Source organism: Hesperophylax consimilis, chromosome 8 (assembly GCF_061612785.1).
Source record: "Hesperophylax consimilis isolate HC1 chromosome 8, BYU_Hcon_1.0, whole genome shotgun sequence".
NCBI lineage: Eukaryota > Metazoa > Arthropoda > Insecta > Trichoptera > Limnephilidae > Hesperophylax > Hesperophylax consimilis.
In genome coordinates this window covers 39,409,452-39,435,812 of record NC_142843.1, presented here as the reverse complement: position 1 = coordinate 39,435,812, position 26,361 = coordinate 39,409,452, and the positions used below count along the sequence as shown (strand labels likewise).

The 26,361-nt window shown below is 33.2% G+C and overlaps 1 protein-coding gene across 1 annotated transcript; it reads right to left on the bottom strand.

Annotated features, from left to right (window-relative positions):
* Positions 1–1,972: 1,972 nt before the first annotated feature.
* Positions 1,973–25,921, bottom strand: LOC149422034 (troponin C). Its single transcript, XM_089634247.1, has 6 exons — positions 25,823–25,921; positions 22,715–22,742; positions 5,499–5,642; positions 4,349–4,468; positions 3,473–3,604; positions 1,973–2,278 (listed from the first exon to the last, which is right to left on the bottom strand). The coding sequence occupies exons 1-6, from the start codon at positions 25,823–25,825 to the stop codon at positions 2,250–2,252; spliced, it is 456 nt and encodes a 151-aa protein (XP_089490373.1). The 5' UTR covers positions 25,826–25,921; the 3' UTR covers positions 1,973–2,249.
* Between the last annotated feature and the right edge of the window lie 440 nt (positions 25,922–26,361).

Below are 26,361 nucleotides of genomic sequence, written 5' to 3'. Positions count from 1 at the left end.
TGCAAGAAGTTTTGTGTTTAAACATTTGTGATTGCTACCAAAGTTTTGTGATTAGAGCGCTTAATTATTGACGTAAATATTATGTTTCCTTAGCCTAAATAGTCTCTAATCTGTCAATTCAACAGAGTCTCTAGTTTTATAAATATATTTTATTTACAATGCACAGCTTTTTAAAATCACTTTATTTCTAAGAGAGAGTAATACATATGTATTAAGTTTGGTTTATCGCACAGATTATTATACTAAATACCTCTAGTGCTATTAAATTTTTGTGGTGAAATTTGGGTGAATTTTGCAATAGAGTTAAGTCAATTCGATGCCATGATTAATTCAGTCAATGAATAGCCTAATATTAGCTCTATTTTGTATTAGAAATTGGGTGGAGAAGGCCCGGTAGGTGGTAAGCTCAGCAAGCAGCTAAACGGGTGGAGTTTTAAATGCTCAGCGGGTACCGACTTATTTATTTTTCAGAACAAGTTGTGCTTAGTGAAAGGTCTGTACTATTAATGTTTGGGTACATGACTCATATTTTGAATATGTGTACGATTCAAACCTTTTTTCTGCTGCTTTGCGCGATTCTTTATTAGGATCTGAAAGTATTTTCAGGAGGTCTAGGTCTAGCACGGACGATCGATAAATCCCTAACTCAGTGCAGTATTGACGAAATCCATCATCTATGGTCGGTTAGCGATATTTGCGAGCACGGACAACGATCGATAGGAAATGTTCCGAAGGCCGATAGACAAATTATGGCGCGGTCTCCATAGTATCAGATAAGCTTCGTTTAGCTCTCAATATGCACATCTTTATTAAAAATGTCGTTCGTTATGCACAATTACTGGCTTACTAACGAATTTAGTTGAACTTACGAAGCTCTTAGAATTGAAAGAAGTCATATAAGCGGCGATTTGAATCTTTTCGGACCAATGACATTACATTGGTTCGGACTTGAATAAACCAAAATTATTCACACAACAAGTTGTGGATAAAATAGTTGACATTAACTCCTCATTAGCTAATTAACTCCCCTTTTACTGCCAATGCATATTTAGGTTATTCTTTCACTTTATTAATATTTTTACTTCACTGTATGACTTTTCGGAATGACAATTTATAGACATTACTTCAAGTGCTAGCAGCTTTTATCGATTTCTTATTTATTGCGTTATCGGCCTGGCAATCAACAGTGTGACCGTGCTCGGGAAATCATTAGTTACTCCTATCGATCTGATATTGTGAAGTTATCGATTTCACTGTGCTAGACCTCCACATGTACATATGTATTTGATTTTAAGCATTTTTGATTTGAAAGCACCTCTCACCAATTTATTTCACCACACTACTTGTATGTACCTCTACGAAATATAAAGAATATATTTTAAAATATGAAGTCTGACTTTTATTTATTTTAAATCATCAAACTTTTATTTGTTACATAAAAGATGGTTAGACTCCGTGATCGAGAGGTAAGGCTCTCGACTAGCGAGCTGGAGGTCATGGGTTCAAATACCGGCGTGCACAAGTAAATTTTATTTGATTAATATGTGTTATTTCCCAAATTAATCATTTAAAGTAATATATAGTATATTTTTGCACGTTCCATATCTCTCAGTATCGCCCTGGTGTAAGACCACCATTCAGACTTGCTGTGTTTTGTGACCAGATCTGAATAGCCACGTACTTCCTCGCCTTCCTCTGCATCATCTCCTTCCCCTCCCCACTATCTTCAGCCTAACGACGTACCCCGATTGGGGATGCCATAGTCTCACTGGCTCCGCGGTTTCACATACAAAAACAAATTGACTGGAGTCTCAACTCCAACTCAAGTTGAATCAAGAGTTTACTTGAGAATTGGGCAGTTGTCATTTGTTAAATAATGATTGGGGTACAAATTGAGGAAAATGGATTGAAGAAGAATTATGATACATGAAATAAATCAGCACACTGTAAATAAACATAATAATAAAAAAGATTGAGAATTTGATGATATGATTTATTGGAGTCAAACCAAAGGTTCAATATTTTAGTCAACAAAATGGAAAAAAATCTTTTAAAGGTAAGTTCATTATAAACGAGGCTTAGAAATAGAAGATGAATGATTTAATATTGATGAAATATTTTGAAAAATGAATTATTATAAACCAAACATTATGAAAATATTTTGTATCAAAATCAAGTGGAAAATACAAAAAAAGACCTTAACAATATTCTTAGCCTAAGTTAATTATATTTTTCAATGTTGTAAGTATTTATTCTCCGGTCATCATCTCCATGAATTCTGAAACAAGAAGAAAATTCCATTAGAGCTAAATTATTAGAATTATGTTCATATTTGGTCCTAGACTCGTATTACATTCATAGCCGTTTAGGCAAAAGTCACCAAACCACAAGGCATATGCTGCGTTAAGGAGGGGAAGTTCTGTAAAGTAAAAAAGTGTGAGGGTGGGTAGGAATCTAGGTATCCCTTCCGCTGCAGCGCAAGGTGATGGGTCACCTGATGAACCTGGGAACTCCTGCTGAATCACCAAACGTTGCGAACCATTTGGGGTGACTGGCAGAGGTGTTGGTTATCCAATAAATGGTTCCCGGGGTACCCAAACCTGACCCCTAATATTAAAATATGTAACTAAACTTTAAAGTTTATGTTTTTATATAAATTTTAAAGTGCATTTTTACATAAATTTAAAGTTTATGTAATGAAACTCTCAAAGTTTTTTCTACAAATAACATTGTTTCTCTAGCATTCAAATTTAGATATCTCAAAACTTGTATATGGGGGTTGGTAACTTTTAAGCAGGAATCTGGGGTCAATGTGTCGAGGAGTGACAGATGGATCCATCCCTCCCACTGCGGTGCAAACTGATGGGTCGAATGAGTCCGACTGGAGAGGTCCAAAGGTCTTCCTCAACCAGTCTCTCCCGATCCTGCCCGCCACGCAGTAGGTGGGCAAATGCATCCGCCGCCAAGACCTAGACAAATCTCACCCCTGCTAAATCAACAAACGTAGTGAATCACTTGGGGTAACCTATGGCAGGGGTGTTGGTTATCAAATAAATGGTTCCCGGGGCGGCGGTACACATAACCTCCTCCCAAATTAGAAATATTGAGAAATAATCAGAAATATTGATAAATAATCAGAAATATTGATAAATAATCAGAAATATTGATAAATAATCAGAAATATTGATAAATAATCAGAAAAGTTGGAAATAAATCGATACCAAAATATTGGTAGTTGATATACAAAGATCACTACCTAAAATTTATTTTTAAAAAAATCAGCCGATTTAATAAAAGTGTATTAAAACATCTTCAAAATTTACTCTAAACTTGTGTGATCTAATATCAACTGAAAACCTTGCCCTTTAAATCGTTCTACAGCAGCAATACGAGGTGTTTTTTTTTTCAAGGTACAGTTGAGGTGACCCACACCCGCCTCCCGAATTAAGTAATCAAGTGGAATGTTATTTACCATCAAAGTCCACTGTGCCTGAACCATCGGAGTCAATCTCCTCAATCATCATGTCCAGCTCGTGCTCGGTGAGCTGGTCATCCAACTCCCTTAGGATTTCCTTCAGACATGATGTGGGGATGTAGCCATTGCCTGAAAATAGAAATATAATTTGCATTCACGCACCAATCATGTTTATTATGTAAAATAAAAGCGCAGTGGTAGTTAACCCATCAGGCCAATTTGTTTGCTTTGGGAACAGCTCATATGGTCCTATATAAATCGTTGTGTCTCTTACATGATTACTCGTGACTATAAATATTATCTAAACAGTGTTGGAAAGAGACAACACCACGCTTTATATTCAAATTTAAGAGTTAACTAGAGAAGTATTAAAATGTAAGCCTCCATGAAACCAAAAGTTCCAACCTCAATTTGATAAAAAAATATGAAACTTCGTAATTTTTTATGAATTATTTTTATATGTAACGAAAAAAAGGGAGGTGACAATAATTTTTATGGAACATTCGTAAAGTGTGTTTTTTCGTAATCAGTAATTTTAGTTCAGTATTTAGATGAAAAAATGTAAGGTGAGGTATTTAAAAATAGTTTTTACTTTTACATTTAAAATTTCAATATTTCAAAGATTTAATGTTTTTTATATGGAAGCGAATTTCATCACCTTTCAGAAACAGTTTTTATTTTTCGGATACTTTCCAACATAATAGACCTTTCCTTGCAAGGTTATCTTAAAATCTATTATTGCAAGATTCTAATTAGACATTTAATAACATTGGAATTTGATTGTGTTATTCGAAGCACACATTCCGAGTACGCAATTCAGTTATTCGTTTGTATGAAAGAGCTCTGAATGATTGTATTAGGTTGGGTACTGACCATCCTTGTCGTAAAGCCTGAAAGCCTCCCTCAGCTCCTTCTGCATAGCTTCGGCATCCTCTTCCACAATGAACTTTGCAGCCAGCTGCACAAACTCATCGAACTCCAGGCGACCAGACTCTGTGCAAAATTATCGCATTATTTCACTGATAAAGTATTATTTACATGGGTTAGTTTGATTCCCGCCAAAAGTGGATAATTTCGGGCCAATGATTCGACCAGCGATATGAACATGCCAAGGCAAGTTATGAAAATTATTCTCAGAAAGGTACTCTAATTATACAAGTTTCTCTCATGTTGAAAGTTACTCTCATGATAAAGTTGCTTGAATGATGAAAGTTTCTCTCATATTGAAAGTTACTCTCATGATAAAGTTGCTTGAATGATGAAAGCCTCTCATATTGAAAGTTACTCTCATGATAAAGTTGCCTGAATGATGGAAGTTTCTCTCTTACTGAAAGTTCTCTCATGATAAAGTTGCTTAAATTATGGAAGTTTCTGTCATTTTATATTATGTATATACTCTTATGGAAAAGTTGCTTAAATGATGAAAGTCTCTCATATTGAAAGTTACTCTAATGATAAAGGTGCTCGAATGATGAAAGTTTATCCCATGCTGAAAGTTGCTCTCATCATAAAGTTGCTGGAATTGTTACTGTTTTAGATTATTTTATTTATTTGTTCATTTAGACACACGCAGTGCATTATGACATAAGTGATGAGGTATATTAAATTATGCATGGTTAAATGACCTATTACGTATGTCCATACAACATCAGTTGATCAGAGTATTAACACGACACAAACTAAATGATGAAATTAAATCCATGATGAGAGTTACTCTCACGGTGAAAGTTATCTCATACTGAAATATGCTCTCATGATGAAAGTTTATATAATGCTAAAAGACACTCTCATGTTGAAAGTCACTACAATGATAACAAATACTACTATGAATGTTAAAATAATCATAACAATTCTAGGTTTTTTCTCGTTGAATGAATGTCAAGCATGAAAAACTTATGATATCAAATATTTGACATGGATAAGAGGGATTATTTTTCAGTAAGTGCACAAGAACCCGAGCTTTTCTTGTGAATCTTAGAACGAGATGGATTAATATATAAGAGTAGATAGTGTTGTAACTTACTGTCTGCGTCCACCTCATCAATAAGCTCCTCCAAGATCTTCTTGTTGAAGGGCTGCCCCATCATGCGCAGGATGTCCCCCACCATGTCGCAAGGGATGCTGCCCGAGCGTTCGCGGTCAAAGCCGCTGAACGCCTTCTGGAGGACTGGAAACAACAAATTAATTTATTAGGATAGTATATTACATCAAATCCAATATTCACCTAGTCACCCAACATGTTTACTACATTAGGGAATTTTAAATACAAAAATATATTATAAATACAGTAAATAGCTGTTGGAAAAGTTTTGCATCGAAATTGGATGACGTGTCCGCTAAAATAGTGGAAACGTTATTATAAACCCATACTTCTAGACTCACCAGACATAATGGAAACATTCAGAGGAAAAAATCTGTTCCTAAGCCAACGCGTTTCTGATAAAATAGAGGTAAATTTTAAGTTAATTTGATTGCCAAAAAATATAAAAATAAAATTAATATTTTTCCAGCCTAGTGCGTCTGAAAAAAATCTACCACATAAAACAGAGCGGAGTTCTTTTAGTAGTTTAAAGCAACTGTCTGTTTATCAAAGAGATATTATTTGTGGATGTTTTATAGCGTACTTTTTATTGACTCGACATCAAAGGCTGCAACACTGGTTCATATTTTGTTATGGCATATTATGCTTGAAAAAGGTGATAAAAATATTGCACAGTTTTTTTTTTTACATCGTAAAAGATTTGTAAGAAATGCACTGGACTCCCTTTTTACACGGTTTTCAAATAACACGGTGCTTGCTTACTTGCATATATGTACTTACTACTCAATATGCACTATGGCAGGGGTGTCAAACTGGATATTCTTAAGGGCCGTTTATAACATTTGGCGTGTGTAAGCGGGCCGGACTCAATATTTAAAAAATAAAACCCATACTTAATTGTTAAAATCTTTATTTAGTTAGATACCTATTTATTATAAATTCAGTAAGTTAAAAAGAAGGGTAACAAGGTAAATTATCTTGAGCCGGACACCTGACTTCTCTTGTTTTTGACAAGTTCATTGATGTCGAGTGTCATATTCGTCGTAGTTACTTTTAGAATCGATTGGAGATTTTCATCCGTAAGCCGTGAGCGATGTTTGTTTTTATTTATTTTCATAACAGAAAACATCTGCTCGCATAAATACGTACTACCAAACAAAACATACACAGGATACGTGCCGCATGATTTCTTATACTTGGATAGTTATTCAAACTCTTGAAATATTGTGTATAAAATGTAGTAACATTAACTTCCTTAAATTTTTCCTTTACATTGCTGTCGCATTGGAGATCTATCAATTCCATTTGCAAATGAATTGGTGCCAGTGCAGCATTAAAAGTAAATGGATTGTTGAAAAGTGGGAATTCCATTTTATGCATTTTGCGAAAATCTTCAAAACGACTGTTAAATTCTGTGATCAGATTCAGCAAAAGTTCGATCACAGTTATCGCATAGTGACTATGCGATCAATGTGATCGATAACATTATTTTTGTTATCGATAACATAATATTTCACAGGCTCAGTATACCTGAAAGCAACAGTGGGATATCTTAAAAAATACTTTTCTTAGATACTATTTGATCAAAAGCAGAATCTCAGTGTTGCTCTGAGTAACCAGAAACTTCTACAATGAGATTTCAATTGTAATCATGATTTTACATGAAACAAAGCATACTCAAAAACAATATTTTTTCAGAGATATTTCACTGTTGCTCTGAGGTAGCGATATCTCGAAGTATAAAAGAAATATTTCACAGGCTCAGGATATCTCGAGCGATAAAAGATATATTTCACAGGCTCAGGATATCGCGATGAAAGCGATTTCGTACAGTGAGAAAACTTAAATATTACTAATTTACTGTTAAAACCGGGACTGCAGGCCTTTATCGAATGAATTGTGAGATTTCCTAACAATTTATCAGTAAAAAGCGGATGTGTTATCACGAATGAGGATGTCAAAAATTATAATATTGTCACATTTCGTCGTTATATTCAAAAGCGCAGCTGCATGAACACGTGTTCCGATATATTCTGAATTGACTAATATTTTACTAGGAAATAAATGGCTTGCCATCACGTTTTTAACAGGATTTAAATAAATCAGTCATATTCATTTTTACTAGTAATAGTTATAATTTGTACACTGAAGATGCTTGAGTAAAGCGAAACCGGTCGGTTCCAAAAATTATGAAAAACTCGTGGTTTTAAAACAAAAATTATTTTATTTTATAAAATATGTCAAACCACAAAGTGATTGCTTTCTACAATAATATATTCATTTTTCTTCGTGTACCAAATGTGTGTAAACGGGTTCGTCTATTATCTGAAATTAAGGTACAGTAAACAATATTTTTTTTTGATATCCTGAATTTATTTTCATACCATCATATCCACCGTGTAAAATCTAGTGTACTGTATAAATACTATAAATGATTCTTCAATAGGTACCCACTACCCATTCGAACGATTCACAAATAAACGGTAGACTATTCTCCTGTAAATAAAATCATTTTAATTGCAGTCTAAATAAATAAGAAAAAAATAAGCATAAAAAAAATTGAGTAACAATTTTGAAGTAAATGAAGTTATAAAAGTTCTCTGATTGCTTGTTAATTGGAACGCCCCAAAGTTAGTCGCCGGTTTTATGAACACTTAAAGCGAAATCAGGTAATTTGGAAACCTTCCAATAATTACCTGATAACGATCTTTCCCCGTTCACATCAATGGTGCTATTTGTTCAACATACGAAGATTAAGTATTCAGCGAAAGAGAACTCGGAAAGCCTGCCAAAACTTTTTTTTAAATTTTGGTTCTCGTCTTAACGATACCATGTAACTATTTAAATAGCTAATGTTTTTTATTATAGATAAACATGTAAGCAGGGTTTCAACCTATAAATATGAAGCATTTATATGTGTACCTATGTATAATTTCTACTGTCGCTGAGGAAGTTTTCAGTCAGATGATGGGTAGGTACGTCAGAATCCTATGAATAAAATTATGCCACCGAAAACATGATGTATTTAGTTAAATGTTAGTGTCATTTTTCCGTCAAATAAATCACATCCTAGCAAAAAATCACCCCCTGTTGTCCACGGTAGTTTAAATAGCTATGTATGGCATATTTATACGGTGGATATCAACTACATTGAAAAAAATGATAATATATCAAAATCACACCACAGACCATGAGACTTTCGGAAAACAGATTTTCTGGTAAATATTGATATCTAATAATTGAAGACAATATTAGCGACTCTCAAACGAAAAATTGAACTCATCTCACAGCCTCGTCTACCACCGAGCTAATTCGAAATAGCTTAGTGGTAGAACAAAGCCCCGACAAGGAGGTCCTGGGTTTGATTCCTAGACGCGACCCAAGCTTTTTTCTAATTTTTCTGTTTCGAATTTTCGTCTTAGAGTCGCTTATATTGTCTTCCACGATTAAATGTTACAATTTGTTATTATTCCAAAAATCAAATAAATTTTAAATCGCCTGGCGACCTTTAAACTGAGTAATTCATTTTTTGTCGGGTGTATCAGATAATACTATTGGTTCTGTTATAATGATGGCAAAAAAACACATCAAGAATAAGCTTTTATAATATCTTAATTTTGCCTAATTTTCCCAGTTTCAGGTTGGTAACCTAACACACTTTTTATCATTCGAAAATTCTTAAGACTGGTATTTCAACACACCCAGGAACGTTATCAGTATCTTGTTACGACTCCTACCAGAGAGCAACTTGACGAACGTAAATATATCTCCAAGCGAGCTTAAAAAGCAACTGAAATATCGTCCCTTACGAAATACGCATTAAGGACCGGTTGTTTCGGAGAATTTGAACAATTCATAAAATTTCAAAGTTAATTTGCGAGTTCGGTGAAAGTCCTTTTCAAGTTCTGATATAATATCATTATAGGCTAGTTGCTTGACAGAACTGAAATAATAACAGAACTTGAAAATATCTTTCACAGAACTCGCAAATTAACGTTGAAATTTGAAGAATTGTTCAAATTCCCCGAAACAACCCGTCCTTAGTGAAGTTGAAGGTTGACTGTAAAAAATAAATAAGCACTATTTTTTTATATTCCTGTAAAGTACCTACTTACATCAATTTTATTTGAATCTGGTGGAAAAGTGTTCGAATATTATAGATGTTTATAATATACGATAGACACACATCCATAACTGTGTATCTGTATAAATGCGTCTACAATACTGGTATACAAATGCCAGGGGTACGTACCGTAGCAACTCGCTAATTCAGGAGACTGTTTTTTTGTTAGCCACATCGTATTTGCAGGTGATTTAGATCAGTTTATTATTGTTTACGTGTGAGTACGTTCGATTGCGGAAACGTTTACTCCCAGCCTCTAGCCGTTTACACTTTCGGATGTTGGCAAGCTATCGTAATTCGAAACTATGAGCAGCATTAAAGACCAACCACACGCGGGATTATAATTGATTTGGACGACGAAGTGTTGTTGAAAATGCTTCTATTACTCACCAATCGATGTTTTTTTATCGTAAGCGTATCATTAAGACGGAACAATATCCTAAAATAACCACCTACATGGGGTTTATTTTAATTATTTCTGATGAACGTATTACTAAAATCTCAGATGTTTCTCAACGAATGCCTCGGGAAGTTACTAATTCATCGTCTAGAAAAATAAAATTTGGTGCTTACCACTAATTTTATATTCGAAAAACGTTTTATAAAATTATCAAACCATTTAATATAAAATATTTTAAAGGTGGGGTACTGTTTTTATTAATCTTAAAAATAAATAACTTACATCATATCGGTCTTAAAATATAAAAAAAATGTATAAATATTTATATTTTTATTCTATATATTCGTTCTTTAGTTTAACAGCTCAGCTGTGGAACGATTTGCCGGTCTCTGTGTTTCCTCCATAACACCTCTTTAAGACCCATGTTCACTCCTTCCTTTCCTCAACACAGCATCTCCAAAAATGATAAAGGCCCTAAGGGAAATTAATATTCCTCATGGTCTCCTACGTGCATTACATAAAAAAATTGCTCACATTAAGACCTTTGTAACAAAATTTGTAATCTTAAGTTTTTTCTTTTGTCGGCACTAGATATAAAAAAAATGAAAGCGGTGTTTACAAAGTCAATGCTTTATGTAATTTTTTTTTAATTTTACAAAGCAAATTATAAGATATCTGCCATATTAGATATCTATATTGAGCTAAATTTCAATTTAAAAAATGGTGAAATGCTTTCCGCTACTGGTAATTTTTTTAAATTAACTACTGAACACCCGATCATTCAGTTTTGGTTGATGAAAAAAAAACCTCGAAACCTCTTTACTTGTTGTAAGTTGTAGGACAGATCTGATTTCAACACCACGCTTGATATACAACATAAAAATTATATTACATTTTATACATATTTGAATCATATTTTGAATAGCGATAAAAAAGGCATTTGGGATGTTGCAATAATTTAGCTAAAACAATGTGGCATTTCCGTTTGTTTAACCGTATAGACAGGTCACATGAAGCACACATGTGAAGAGTGGGAGAGATGGCCCAGTGCAGGGGGGGAGGGAGGGATAGGTCATCAGCCCTCTATTTTAGTCTGCTCCAAAGGTGCATTTAGTGCAGTACTGCCGCGATACTGCAGCAGTACAGTTGGGATGCAAATTTCACTGCGAAATAATTAGTTCATGTTGAACTGACTAGTGGTCTTTAGGAGAGAAATTATACAATCTTTCGTTGATTTGTCGTTATGGGAAAAACCCAAATTATGGTGATCGTAAAATTACTATTTCACGTATTCGTTACCCTTGAGCAAATCATCGGCCGCCTATTTCGATTTACGCAAAAAAATAAAATAAAAACAAAAGGGGTCTCAAAACGTACATATTTATTATGCATTACTCTTTTCGATTATGACTCCGTGTCGAGCATTAGGATTACCTTTTTAGAAAATATTAAAAAGTTTTTTGGTCGTACTCTTAAGATCTAAATTTTGCACATGATACAAAAATAACATATCTTAAAAAGGATTCGTGAGTGAGAGATTTTACAATATATTTTTTTAGAAAACCTTTATGCTTTGTTTTTTTTCTAGGCTTATCAAAAAGAGTTCTAAAAAGTCAAAGGCATTTGTGTTCTATCAGCAGTATTTAATTAAAGCTTCTATAATATTTATATCGGATAAATTTTCAAACCAAAAACTTAATGAGTGTTTTTGCATTACTAGGCAATTAAATAAATTGAAAACTTTTTAGTTGATCTGAATGAGTTCAATAATTGTCATGGGTGATCGCAATTTGTAAACATACATCTTACAATAACGATGGGTATTTGAATGTAGGTACTTACCCGAGTTCCAAAGCAAAAAAACGCATAGCAGAATAATAGTCGCACTGCGTTCACACGTTCTGATTTCAACAACCATTGATATATTTTACTATGGAGAGATTTTCGCCAAAGATTGTACATTGCGTTTTTGTCATATTCCACGACTTTGATTGGTTTTTCATTGTTACGTATTGTAGAATATTGGAAATTTATAAATTTTTAACATTTATTAATTCATTTTACTTAGTCAAATAAATACAACTATATAATATATAACCTTTATATATTTGTAATTCATTATTTAGATGAAAAGAAAGTGTGTTTTTAACATGTCACATTTCTACATTCAATTAAACAAAGTTTAATTTAGTATTTAATTTTAGGTATACAGGGTGTCCGGAAACTCGTAGTACAAGCGGGAAACTGGTGAATCTACATCACATTTGGAGTCGATTTTGTAGTATATTTTTTTTTTATTTGAGCTTTCGTTATCGAGTAAATCGAGTTTGAAGTTGATTTTTTTTTTTATTTTTTTTTTTTTTTTAATCAAATTCTTATAAATTATTACTGAAGATCAAAGTACCCAACTAATTAAAACTATTTGAAAGTAAAACAAATGAAGAAACTCGGATTTGAAGCATTATTTTGAAATCACCCTTCATTTAACCCGGTGTAATCATAAAATATTTCTGCTCTGCAGGGTTAAAACATCTGTTATTCAACCCTAAACACCAGAAAAAACTTTAACCCTAAAATAGCCGAGAAATATTTTTTTTTGGTTTTTTTTTTTTTTTGAAAATGCTCAAATCAAAAAACTTTATGTTTTTTTGGGTTCCCCATGTGGTGTAGATTCTCCAGTTTCCCGCTTGTACTACGAGTTTCCGGACACCGTGTATAAGATTAATTTCGCAGTGCTAAATAACTTGCAGTATATATATTTTTGAATATATAAATTTTTTACATAAATTCGGATCAACATTGACAAAAATCAAGTTTAACTTTTCTGGTAAAGAATTGGTTAGTTCCATGCCTTGAACACATTTTTTAATGCCCCTTTAAAATAGTTTTAAAATTAAATACAATTATATGAATCATATTTATTTTTATAAACTAAAGTGTCCCAGCAACAATCTTTTGAAATTATTAAGTGATAAATTGGAGATGTCTACAGAAGAAGCCACATTATTACTCTGGGAGTCAATGAGGAGTACCTACATATTACGGTAGTTAGTCCCAGAATTTTCGCACTGAAAAAAATCCCAACTTCTAGTAATCTGATATTGGTGGGAACGAAATGGAAAGTGTAAACATGATTTTGGCGACAATGCCCATCAAAAAATCACAATAAATTGAGAAGTAATCGATACTAAAGTGAATGTTCCTTTTTTAAATATCGATGCTCTTGTGTATTTGCATTGCCAATTGTTGACTCTAGCCACTCGTTAGTCTATAAATACCGAACTTTGGCAGGCGGAGCAATATTGTTTTCTTCTCTTCTGTCGTGTACATACTTAATTACCGACAAACGTTTTTTTGTGGAGAAAGCGTGTTTTATTAGACAGTCACACCTGCGGCTTGATTAAATTTACACTCTGGGACGTACTCTAATACAACCAATAACCAGTATGCGCACATACCCCAGGCTGGACCGTCAAAGCATTTTAAGGCGATGCCATACGTAGTAATGCAGAATCATGTGTTTTTGGTTTGAAAATTTGGTCGCCTAGAAATGTTTCAGATGCTTTAATTAAACACTGCGAGTAGAATACATCTTGGCCTTTGAAATAATCGAATATTTTTTAGATAAATCTTTTATAAGCCCAGAAAAAAATAATGTATAAGGCCTATGAAAACTGCTTTAAAGTTCAAAATCTCCTTCTCACGAACCCGTTTTCGGTTATTATTTTATTGTATAATGTGGCAAATTAAGTTATTTATAAAATGATCGGAAAAAAAATAATATTTATGCCTGAACATCCACAAAATAAAATAAAAGGCACTTTTTGGCCGTGTTTTTCTCTTGTATAAATCAAAACAGGCGGATGGTATTAAGCGGGAATTTAAACCTTATCGCCATCTACGTAAGGGTTGTTTGTTATTGATAGCGGCTCAATTTAAAATATTACACGACGTAGTGCATCGCCTTAACGAATTAGGGTGCGTCGGGGGTCTCAGAAGACGCGCATTCAAATATGTACCAACCGATAATCTATAAAATATTCCAGCTTCTCTTTGACCCTGCAGCGGGGTAAAAGTTATAAAAATAATAGTTTTTTCCTTCGAATTTGTGTCCGACCAAGTAATTTTTTTTATTAATTGACAGAATTTGACAGAATTGCAAAATAAATACCATCCCCCACAAACAACACACGTCATGTCATCCAAAAAACATAAGTTGACTGAGCGTAGCCAAGTCCTGAATTCATCTGTCCGTAAATTTGTTTGTTGCGTTCCAGTTCCGTTTCAAGATGGTGGCCTTGTTGGATATCACTTTCTATCCAGCCAGAGTTCGCGTGATCGTGGTTCATATTAGACGAGCAGCTGTCAAGTCGGAATAATTACTGTTATGATACCTATCGACCTGAAGAAAGTCTAAAATATATATTGTTATTGAGATTGGTGGAAAATTCTCCGGACATATTTGCATAATAATTCCTTATTTGAAATTTTAAAAAATGTTATGTAATATTTATGGTTTATAATTAAGTAAGTACAAGTACCTACTTACACATCTTATGATTACAGATGAAATTTTGGACGCGTGTTAACAGAACTACTAGTATTATATCTTTTTAATTAAATCTGAGGCTTATCTAATGTAATATTCTTTAGACCAGTAAGATATTTCAAAACTATTTTTTCGTGTGTACGCAAAAAGTTATTCGTTTTAATATTTTAAATCATAACATGGAAACGTGTGTTTTCATAAAACGCTGTCTATGAACGCGTAGATTTTAACAAACGTTACGTTTAACCTTTATAGGCTCTGCCACACGTACCTACACTTCGGAGCCGCGGTACCACACGCAGGTAACGGTTTACAGGGTAGTCCGTGCGGCGCGGCGCACAGTGGGCTGAAAATCGCCTTTCATAGACATAGAGACTTGAATTTTCAAGGGTATTTTTTTGGCTAGGAATGGATTCTGCTGATTGTAAACTAGACAAAGCATACTCATATGTAAAGCATTTAAGAATTAAAATGAATCATCAACATAAAAAAGTTTTTTTTTCAACTTTGAGGATTTAAAAAAAAAAAATGTTTTTTTTTTAAAGTATGCTTTGTCTAGTTTACAATATTTTATTTAGACTGTAAGCCTAAAAGCATTTAAGCATTAAAATGAATCATCAACATTAAAAAGTGTTTTTTCAACTTTGAGGATTTTAAAAATAAAAATCGCTAGTTGCGCCACAAGCCACAATACGAAGTGTGTCAAAAAATACAAATAAATAGTAGTATATCTGTGTGTAAGGATAGAATGGCCAACCTTGAGATTCCAGAGATAGCCTCATTTTTAATGTCAGTGCAATACAAATTTTTCTTTAAAAATGATAACTTGTTCATTTGTACACGCAATTGCTTCGTACGAAATTTTATAGCATAGGAATAATCAGCAGAATCCAGTTCTAGCCAAAAAAATACTCTTGAAAATTCAAGTCTCTATGTCTATGACAGGCGATTTTCAGCCCAGTGTGCGGCGGCGGCCTGGAGTGGCGCGTGGTACCGCCGCTCCGAAGCGTACGTGTGGCAGAGCCTATTGTCTCAACACGGAGTCATAATCGAAAAGAGTAATGCATAATAAATATGCACGTTTTGAGACCCCTTCGAGAACTGTTGACGGTTCAAGACTAACGACGTAGATACACGTATAACTACACGTTCTACTCACAAACCTGCAATATCTTCTGTTTCATTAAATGCGGTTTTTCCGATCAGTAAATTAAAATGAATTTATATTTTCTGTGTACACGTTCCTGGCCGGAATTCCAAACCATATTAAAATAAACAAAGTTTTTTTGCACGAACATTCGATCACTGCGTTATTTACGAATGTTTTATATTGTTTATGCATCAAATACCGAGGAATCTTGAAAATCCTTTTCGAGGAATTACGATTGCTTTTAAAGCTTGCAATAATAAGTCCAGTTGTTTCAACATTACTTCAATAACAGCTTTGTTCATTTTTATTTTTTATTGGAAAAACTTGTCTTTAATAACTTTCGAAGGTTATACCCATCAATGTATTTAATATATCATTGAAGAAGAAGATAATAATAATAAATCTAAATGAAACCTGAAACTGAACAAAACACAGAAAAAAAAATAACGATATTAACTGAACATCTAACCCAGAATATCTGTCTTGCCGGGACAACGTCTTTAACCACTTAACCACTGGGACCTAATTATTATACTTCAATTTTGTCGATCTCATAATGCAAATTTAGAATTAAGCATATTATCTTGCAATATTATTAGTATTAATTTTTCTCATACTTTTTGGGCAGCAATCATTTTTGAATGATTACAAAGTTCTAAAGAATTGGTTTGTAACCTAGGTAGAGTCTCGGACAAACATATCTGATAAGTAATTTCTAAAAGTCTGAATAAATTTTACTAATATTAATTAATTAACACTACCCTTATTTTTCTGTGTCTTATTCTGTTTCATGATTCGTTTAGATTTATTATTATTATCTTCTTCTCCAATGCTTTGTTATTTCTTACGACTATTTTCAAATTATTTTCGCTTGCAAAAATAAATGCGATCGGCACTTATTTTAACATTTAATACAGCAGATGTGCACAATTATTAACTAGGTGTGAACGTGAACACAAATATTCAAGTTTTTGTAAACACTGTTTTGATAAAAGGTCGCGAATTGTATTGCAGTTACAAGATAGCCAAATGGTATTTTTTAAATACTTTTGATATTTGTAATGTAGTCAGTGGCATAGTACCCACCTGGACCATTTAAGCAGCAACCCTGGCATCGCTGGGGTCCGTCAGATATAGTATTACATTAATATTAGGTACAAAAAAATGATAATTTGTGACAGCTAAGAAAATCGGTTAAACTCTAATATAATTTATATTACTATAGAAGCATTTTTGTTGCTTTACCTACTCTTTTATTCAACTTCAGGAGCTTTCCTTGTGCTTTACCTACAATTGTATATTTCCATAGTGGATTTTCTGGTCCTTACCTACTATTTTATACTACCATACGAGCTTTCCTTGTGCTTTACCTACTATTTTTACTACCATAGGAGCTTTCTTGGTGCTTTACCTACTATTTTAATCAACTGTAGCAGCTTTCCTGGTCCTTAATTACTATTTTATACTACCATATGAACTTTCCTGGTGCTTTACCTATTATTTCATACTACCATAGAAGCTTTCCTGGTGCTTTACCTACTATTTTTACTATTCTTTACACTTATGTATGTTTATACTGTATAGTTTAATAATCCAATAATTATAAAATAAATAATATATGTTACTTTATTCGTGTGAGCTTTGGGTCAACTTTGAGCGGCATGGAAAAACTACGCGTGCAGTATAACAATGCCTACCGCCTTCCCAAATTCTGCAGTGTTTCCAACATGCTCACGGAAGGGCGACTACCAGGTTTTGCAGCCTTCGTAAGAGCCCAGACAGCAGGTTTAACGGAGAGGACAAACAACAAAATGTCCTTATCATGGAACCACATTCCAAATAAAGATACTGATGTATAATGAAAAATGAAAAAAAGGGACAAGTGCATACGATATGAGTACCGATATAATGTTTTCAAATTTTTATCTTTGCTGTATTTGTCAAATACTGAATCATATCATAAATGTATTTTTCCTTGAAAGGGGTGCAATTAAGGGTGTCATTCTTTTAGATTATAACGATTATGCGAATAGAGCACACCTTGGCCTTAAGGTTAACGCGTAATAATTAGGTATTAATCAGGGTTTTAAAAATACTGAATTACCTACATGAACCCTTTTCCGAATATGTTTTTATTACTTAATGCGGAAATTTAAGTTGTTTGGGGAATTATCAAAATATGCTTACTTACTTAGATAAATTGAAGGTTTTCCTATCACTTCGCTTGAGTAGAATACAAATAAAATAAATAAATTACTCAATAAAAAATATAAATGCAAACTATAAAAATAATATTTTTTCAATAGAATTGTATGAACGCGTAAAGGAAACAACTTTTAAAAAATACAGTATTATAGCTTATATTATCTGTGACAGATTCATTTGATTAACTTTATTGCTTTCTTATAAAATTATTTACAAAATAAATAAAAAACAGTTTTTTGCTTGAAATCGAACGTTTTTAAACTCCGTTTGTCAAGCAATTTAATTGCCTATTACCTACGATATAAGGTATACCAAGAATATACACCTTTTTGGCTTGTAGCTTCCTCCTAAGGCGACATAATACTCTATTAACGGAGGTTTGCTCGAGGCTCACGTTTTAAATAATTCCGACTGATGTAGGCCATTTAGGAGTATATTTAAGGTGAATAAAAAAGAGTACCTTACCATTAAAATATTTAATGTAAAATGGTTTGAATTTATAAAACGTTTTTTAACAATAAAATAAGCGATGAATTAATAATTTCTAGAAGTGCTCGTTGAGAAAAATCTGAAAGTTTAGTAATACGTTCATCGGAAATAATTCAAATAAACCCCACGGAAAAATGAATTTTCTAAGCCTGATAGGGGAAAATTTGACTGTAGGTCCATCCATTACACCGGGCCGTGAGCGGAATACTTTATTTTAGAGATTTGCTAGGGCACATTCAACCGTTACATCGTTAAAATTCCGACTTTATTTTAGGCTATTGTCCCGTCTTAATGATAATTTAAGTGGCTCGAGGATTTTCAGTAAAAGTCAAAATTGTTTTTACCGCCCTTTTTCGAAACATTTTTCTTATAAAAGTTCACTTAAGATACACAGTAAAATATCCATTTTTAAAATTCGCCTCAGATTACTTAATCTGCTCTCGTTTTCTATGTTTAATCCATTGTTTACGCCGGGTTATTTCTGGACTCGAGCATGGCTTATTAATTCCGCATTATGGCGCACACCCCATTTATTTATTTCTCTATGGACAACGTAAATAACCAAGGCGGACGAAAAAGTTCGATATAAAAATGGAGCGATCGGAATAAATCATTGGCCGATCGGATCCGAGAGTGACGCAACATGCTCCGCTTCCGAGGCGATGATCTGCGATGATGTTGCGGTGTTATATTATTTATAAATTGGGCTTGATCTCTGTTTTGGAGTTACACGATGAAGCAGTCTTTGATTTTTTAATTCTGAAATTTTTCTGAATAAACCAATAAAAAGTAGCAATTTTTTACAATTGATTTCGCGCAAGAGCTACTGCCGCATCCCGTGGACCAGTTAATTTTCTAAGATTGGACGAGGTGAAAGAGTCTGGTAAGGTCCTGAAAATTCAGATCTGGTGTTGCCGAGTGTTGACCGACAATATCTACCACGGAGATAGTTAGGTCGATGCATTTATTACATAAATGTTTTTAACAAGGTTTTGAACACTGATAAATTCCATTCTTAGGGCTTTATACAACCCAAATTTTAAGTACATAATACTAAAGAGTTTCACAGTCCGGAGTTGATTAATGACATCCTCTCTTGGAGATAGGAACTAAAAACGATGATTATTGGGAAGAATCTTTACAGCAATAACTAGGAATTGCTTTGTTTAAGCAGTACCTACGCCTGTAAGTCTAAACCTCTGTTAATTATTATTTTTTTGGTAAACTAATGTTTTTAAGACAAGATTTTTTTATGCATAGCACAAAGGGTAACAATTATTTTACAAGCAATAATTATTCGCCTGAAACACTCATCCACATTGAAAAATCTCCTTCTAAAAGATACATGACGCCAACGGGACTCGAACCCGTGTCCCTTCGATTTCCGGTCGACAGCTCTGACCACTGAGCTATGGCGGCTTATCTCTTACCCGCGAATTCCGAAGGGACGCGGGTTCGAGTCCCGTTGGCGTCATGTATCTTTTATCAGGAGATTTTTCAATGTGGATGAGTGTTTCAGGCGAATAATTATTGCTTGTAAAATAACTAAACCTCTGTGTTAAGGAGGACATGTAAATATATAGATGAACCAATTCTTGTAAATTTTTCGTTGTTTATCTAGCGTAATTACTACTAATTGCAATGTAGAAATTTATATATTGTGCTAGGTCAGGCACGTACACCCACAAATACGTATTATAATAATGCTAACACTATTATTGGTTAATCGTCGAGCGTTTTGGTTATTTATTGTGGCGCAGCAATCACAACAAATCCCCCGGGCTTTGTTATTCTGACAATGAAGAGCCGGGCTTATTAATCAGTGGCCGACGAGGAGACTCGGGTAAACACAATGGATGTTGCGGTATTTTTATTGATTGTTTACTGCATTCGTTCAGGCATTCAATATTGAGTAAAAATCGCGATCGCATTACTGTCCGTTTTCATTATCTTACAGCTCGTTTCACGCCTATTTCCGTTCCAATTTGAATTTATCACGCCAACTGCACGACTTGACGACCATTGAAATCTAAAATTTGTCATTCGGAAAATCTAAGAAATCTGTTGTTTTACTCAGAAAAATTACTGTTTTAAAATATTGTATTGTGTTCAAACTGTATCATGTACCCAAGTTTAACAAAGAAGGGCAAAGTTTGACAGAATGAAAAATTATTATGATTAAACATGTAGTCGCCAGTATAAACTTTAAGGATCAAAAAAATGGTTAATTCTCTCCCTAGTTAGTTTGAAATTGAAATTATAACCGGCGTCATTAAATTTGCAGATTTGAGTTCAAAAGGATTGATGAAGACAAAATAAATAAAGCTTTTATTTTTAATGATAAACTAATGTTTTAAGAGACAAGTTTTTTTATGCATAGCACAAAGGATAACGTATTACTTTTAAGCAATAATTATTTGACTGAAACACGTAAAAAAACTTCCATGTGCCGCTTGAATTGAAAAAATCTTCTGAGAAAAAATACAAGCCGCCGACACGGGAATTGAACCCGCAACCTTCTGATTGCCGGTCAAGAGAAAAATTTGATAAGCAATAATTGTGGAATGAAAAATACCAGTACATACTGAATTATTTTGAATAAAGCCGATGTAGCGCAATTGGTGGAGCACCTGACCGGCAATCTTTTCAATTCAATTCAATTTTCAGGTTCAATTCCCGCGTCGGTGGCGTGTATTTTTTCTCGGAAGATTATTTCAATTTGAATATGTGTTATTTGCAATAAAAATAATAAGTATTTTGTAATTTTCATACGATTTTTTACGGGTGATTGGGGTTTGAGGTATATAAAATAATATATGTATAATTATAATAATAATGTATGTCTTGCGGAAATAATTTTCCCAGCTTTTAATATGATAATTATTTAATTGATTGACTACATATGTATTTGTAAATATGTTTTTACAACCAGCTGGCCTGGCCACGTTCCGATAAACTAATTTGGTAATTGATTTGCTTTCCTGGTCCCGAAATAAACACGAAGTTTTGTTCCGTTTCACTAAAGCGAGCTTTTTTACAGCAGTTCTGCGAAAGCTTTTAACTTCAGGCACCGTTAGCTTTTCGTTCTCGAACGCTATGTGCGGGAATATGTCAAATAGGTACTCGAGCCAACAACCGTTTAGGGAACCCGTCTGAAGTAACGTGCTAATTAATTCACAAGAATCTAAAGATTGGGCTGATTTTCTATTTTCGTATTTTTCCAGAGCAAGTTTTTATTTATTTTTATAGTGAATACCTCACAAGAGTCCCAACTGCTCCCGTCTGGAGCCAGTGAGACTATGGCATCCCCAATTGGGGGATGTTGTGAGGCTGAAGGTAAGTGGGGAAGGGAAAGAGGAAGGTGGGGAAGTACCTGGCTATTCAGATCTAGTCACTAAACACGGCTAAAGCCATTTGGAGCAACGTTTCAATTCTGAATGGTGGTCTTACACCAGGGCGATACTGGTAGTATCTTCCACTCTGATTGAAGTGATTTGATCGAAATTTTGCGGTAAACCAAGCACTGCAGTTATAAAATTGACATAAAACACGAGAAAGCGAACATAGAACATATATACAATTACTATCTTCGTAAAAAAAATCTCCTCCAATACAAATATACTGTATAGTTAAAAAAACAAATTTTGTCTCAAATTCTTGCAAACATTAAAACATTATAATATTAACAAGGTACCTACCTACTTATTAAATACTTCCTCATTGTTTCCTACACGTAATACTATTAGCTTCATGCAGTAAGTAGAACGCTTGTGTGATGATTACATATTTATTTGTAATTCTTTCCAAAATAAAGATGCATTTTTAAGGCTAAGACATTTTTACACAGCTTGATAGTAAACACGATTCAAATGATAAAAAAGTCTTCAGAAAATCATACGTTGTGTACAAATGTGTAAACAGTATTATTCTAGAACAACTTCTATTCTGAAAAGAACGGAATAATAGGCCAGTTCAGTAAACTTTCTCGAAGTTCGTTTGTAAACAATAACAAAGTTTCAGGAGTTTGTGAAAAGAATTAATACGAGTATAATCATTTCAAGTTTTGGCATCGTGTCAACAAGTTTGGATTGGTGTGATTCCTTGGGGAGATTGAGAGAATTAATTTTATAAATAAAAGCGGGAAAACTATTATTTCACAGCTGCCCATTAAAAAAGGAAACCATCTGATTTTTTAAACAAAAGCTACATAAAGGTGTCTATTTTCAAGTTAATGGCAACATTTAATGTGTCTAATTTAATAAAAGCTACAAAATGTACTCACCGGCAATCTGTTCTGGGGGAAGATCTTCCTGTAACACGAAAAATAAACATAATAATATAATATTGCAAATCGATTTGGTAGCCGGGTATGGGTACATTTATTGGATAACCAACACCCCTGCTTTTCCCTCTGTTAGGTGACTTAGCAGGGCTGAGGGACCCATCGCCTTGAGAGGGATGGACCCATTGACTCTCGTATTCCTACCCACCCTCATACCTTTTTCCTTGCCAGAACTTTTTATTCACACAGCATCCCTAGAAATAAACTGGTATTGTTTTTGGCTAGAGGATTATTGGCGGGAAAACACAGCTTCGAAGGGATTGGAGGTAGGTTTTTAGAGGTGACATTTTTAGGAATTTTTGGGGTTGTAAAATTATCAGAATATTGTTAGGAAAGAAGTTATGTGAAATTAAAGCGAAAGCTTATTGGTGAAAAAAACTTAAATTACTTGTTTACTTTATTATATTAATGCAGATATTTTTTTTATTTACTAATGTGTTGATTGAACAGAAAATTCATGATTATAATCATTTTCAGTCAGAATTAAATATATTATTTCAAGTTAGTATATATTTTTAGGGTAGGTAATTTATAATTTATTTATTAATATATTTTTAGCATCGTGAACTTGTTTAAAAAAATGATATTTTCTATGACTTCCATTTCATTCTTCGAAATAATAATCGTGTGACGGAGTCACAAGAAGTTATGATTGATTATATCCAAAAATTAAAATTGTCTTTCTAATTTCTTTTAGAATTAGCATTCCTCACAGTAACTTATTTAGTTGAATGGCCCTGAAAATAAATAGATAAAGCTAAAAATATTAAATATCAGGAAGGTTAAAAAAATATTAAAGAAATACATCAAAATTACTATAGTTTTGTTTAAAAAATCTTTATTACCAATAATATTCATTGAGTTCGTATTCGAAGTATGGGTCATGCATATCGGATCGTCCGATGTGAGATATCACTGTCATCGGTCGGTTACAAGCGCTCACCGGGCGATAATATTAAAATTCCGACAAGCAAGCTGAGATATTGTACAATTCTTACTGGAAAATATAGGGAAAGCAACGGTATAACCTTTCATCGGTAAGAAGGGTTTTACTTGTCACCTTCGACTCGTTCGTTGAGTCGGAAAGATTCGGGCGACGTCGACTGCCGCCACACCCCCTTCCTACTTCCCGCACGGGAACAATATTTCACACTGATATTGCAAGGAATGTAGACTCTATTTACATATAACTCAATGGTAATATTTAAATGGTTAATCTCTCATATTAATTCAAAGCTGGCATTCTCAGTTTTTCTGTAAATAAATAAATCTAGCGAGTTTTAATAAATACGGAAGCGGATACCTTATTAATCACATTAGGTTTTAAAATATTTTAATTGTTGTTATCTCGTATTCTGGTAACTGGTACCAATTTTTTATGATTTGGAATAAATTATAAACAATTTCCAAGCTTAGATGGGTAGAAGTTCATTCAAATGCAAACCTCGGATAAATTTTTAGCGCCTTTTTAGAAAACATAACCTCAAGGCATATGTGCGTGTTATATAGGCAATGGAAGATACCAAAAATACACATAAAGTTTATAAATTTTAGTGAAATTTGGATTTGCTATTGAAGTAATAGCTTCTTTCAAATATTGTTAATTTATCGATAAACGCAAAAAACTTTTCTAAATGAAAAAAAAAAATAAAAACTCTCTACCATCACTTCAGAAAGTCTCCGTTGGATAATTTATTGTCTATTAACTTTTATTGAAGGCATCATTTATAGCTGCTAATGATTTCTTTTGAGCATGCATTCAGTTTATCACGATCGTAATTCACTATTGAGATGAATCTCAAGAGAGTTTTCTACCAGACCCCGTCTATTTGAATTGGAATAAGCCAGAATATAAATTACTATTGCCTTGAATGATTTGATGTAGATCTTAGCAGGTTATCAGAAAAAATAGAGGAAAGACACATCGAAAAGATCGATATAGCGTTTATAAAAACAATCACAAAACGAAAACTTGTATTGATCTAGTCTTTTTTCTGAACAATGAAATATATTACGTCTACTCTATTATTAATATTAACCTTTTATAATATGGCAGAAAATATTTTACCGATTAATGATTTTTTTAACATGAATTAAAATTTTTTAAATTATCATAATACTTGTATTTTCAACTTGAGAGAGATTAATAGTTAATAATTCCGTACTTCGGAACATAAGAAAAAATTAAACATTTAAAGAAAGTAACCAAAAACCGTTCGTTTTAATTTCAGTATTCTCACACAGACAAATTATATACTATACAGAGTGTCCGGGGATAAAGTGCGCTAACTTCGGGAGGAGATTCTATATGATGGTAGAAGTAAAAAAAATAAATAACTTTTTTCGAAATTCAAATGTTCATTTTGTCTTACAAAAATATTTTTCCGTAGTTGAATATTTACTTTCTCAAACAAACAATTTGTAAACAACAATTGAGAATTACAAATTGTTTATTGAAATTACAATTCAACTTTCTTGACTAAAAACTAATTTAAAACGTTTTTTAATTTAAAAAAAATATTTCTCTTTTTTACTTAACTACTTAATTACTTTTGATCTTAACGCACTTTACCCCCGGACACCTTGTAATATAATCGAATAAAATAAAATCATGTAATTAATTAGTGAACTAATGTCTTCGGGTTGAAATAAGTAGAATTTATTTTACTATTTTCAGTGTAGATATATACTATTTAAAAAGTTAAGGTAATAATAAAATGAATCAGTAAGTATAATTATGAAGAAACCTTCCACCTTGAAACATGTTGATAGTTTTAAATAAAATTGGTGGTTTAAACAAAGTTCGATCATTTAATAAAATTTATTCTTAAAAATCAAGTTAATCTTTGATATTATGCAAAAAGCAAAAAAAAATTATCATAATTATAGTTTTGAAATGTCACGAAAAAAATCCAACGTGATGCGAATTTGACATAGTGGTTAGTTATAAATACGAATCTACGAGTATAAAGTTCACACACAAATAATAAATCAATTAGATATCACAACAAAAACAAGACGATAACAAAAAGAACACATGTCACGCACCATTTTGAGGATAAGTTTGGGCAGTAAGGATCACAACAGGAAATGGGTAGCACGGAACGCGACGGCTGATAGTTTGCGACGCCTACCAGAGCGGCGCTGCTTTTATAGGGCGTCGCGGCGGAACCAGCAGGAAAGGCGGGTATTTTGGTAAGACCGTATAGTAAAGGAGTAGCAAACTGTACATGACTGTATGCTGTACGCTGTATTCTGTGTACGTGACTGTATGTATACTGCGCTCGATCTGTATAGCAGATCACAACAACTTGACTGAACTGACTGCAGAGAAATGCACTCAATAGTTCAGACAACGAAGCACTGTACTTGGAATGTCAACAGTTTAAAATACTGTTACACATCCGTATACTTAATCTAACTTTTAAATAGATATCATATTAACTAGGAACCTTTTTTGTTCGGAAAAGTTTAAAAAAAATGACTATAGTTAGCTTACTAAGGGCGAGTTGTTTCAAAGAATTTTAAAAATTCATCAAATTTCAAAGGTAATTTTCAGTAAAGATTCTTTTCAAGTTCTGTTATTA

Coding starts and splice junctions, on each gene's coding strand:
- LOC149422034 (XM_089634247.1), bottom strand. Junction 5,643..22,714: donor TCCCCCAGAACAGATTGCCG/GTGAGTACATTT, acceptor TGTTGTTTCCAG/TCCTCCAGAAGGCGTTCAGC. Junction 3,605..4,348: donor CAGGCTTTACGACAAGGATG/GTCAGTACCCAA, acceptor TTCTATTTTCAG/GCAATGGCTACATCCCCACA.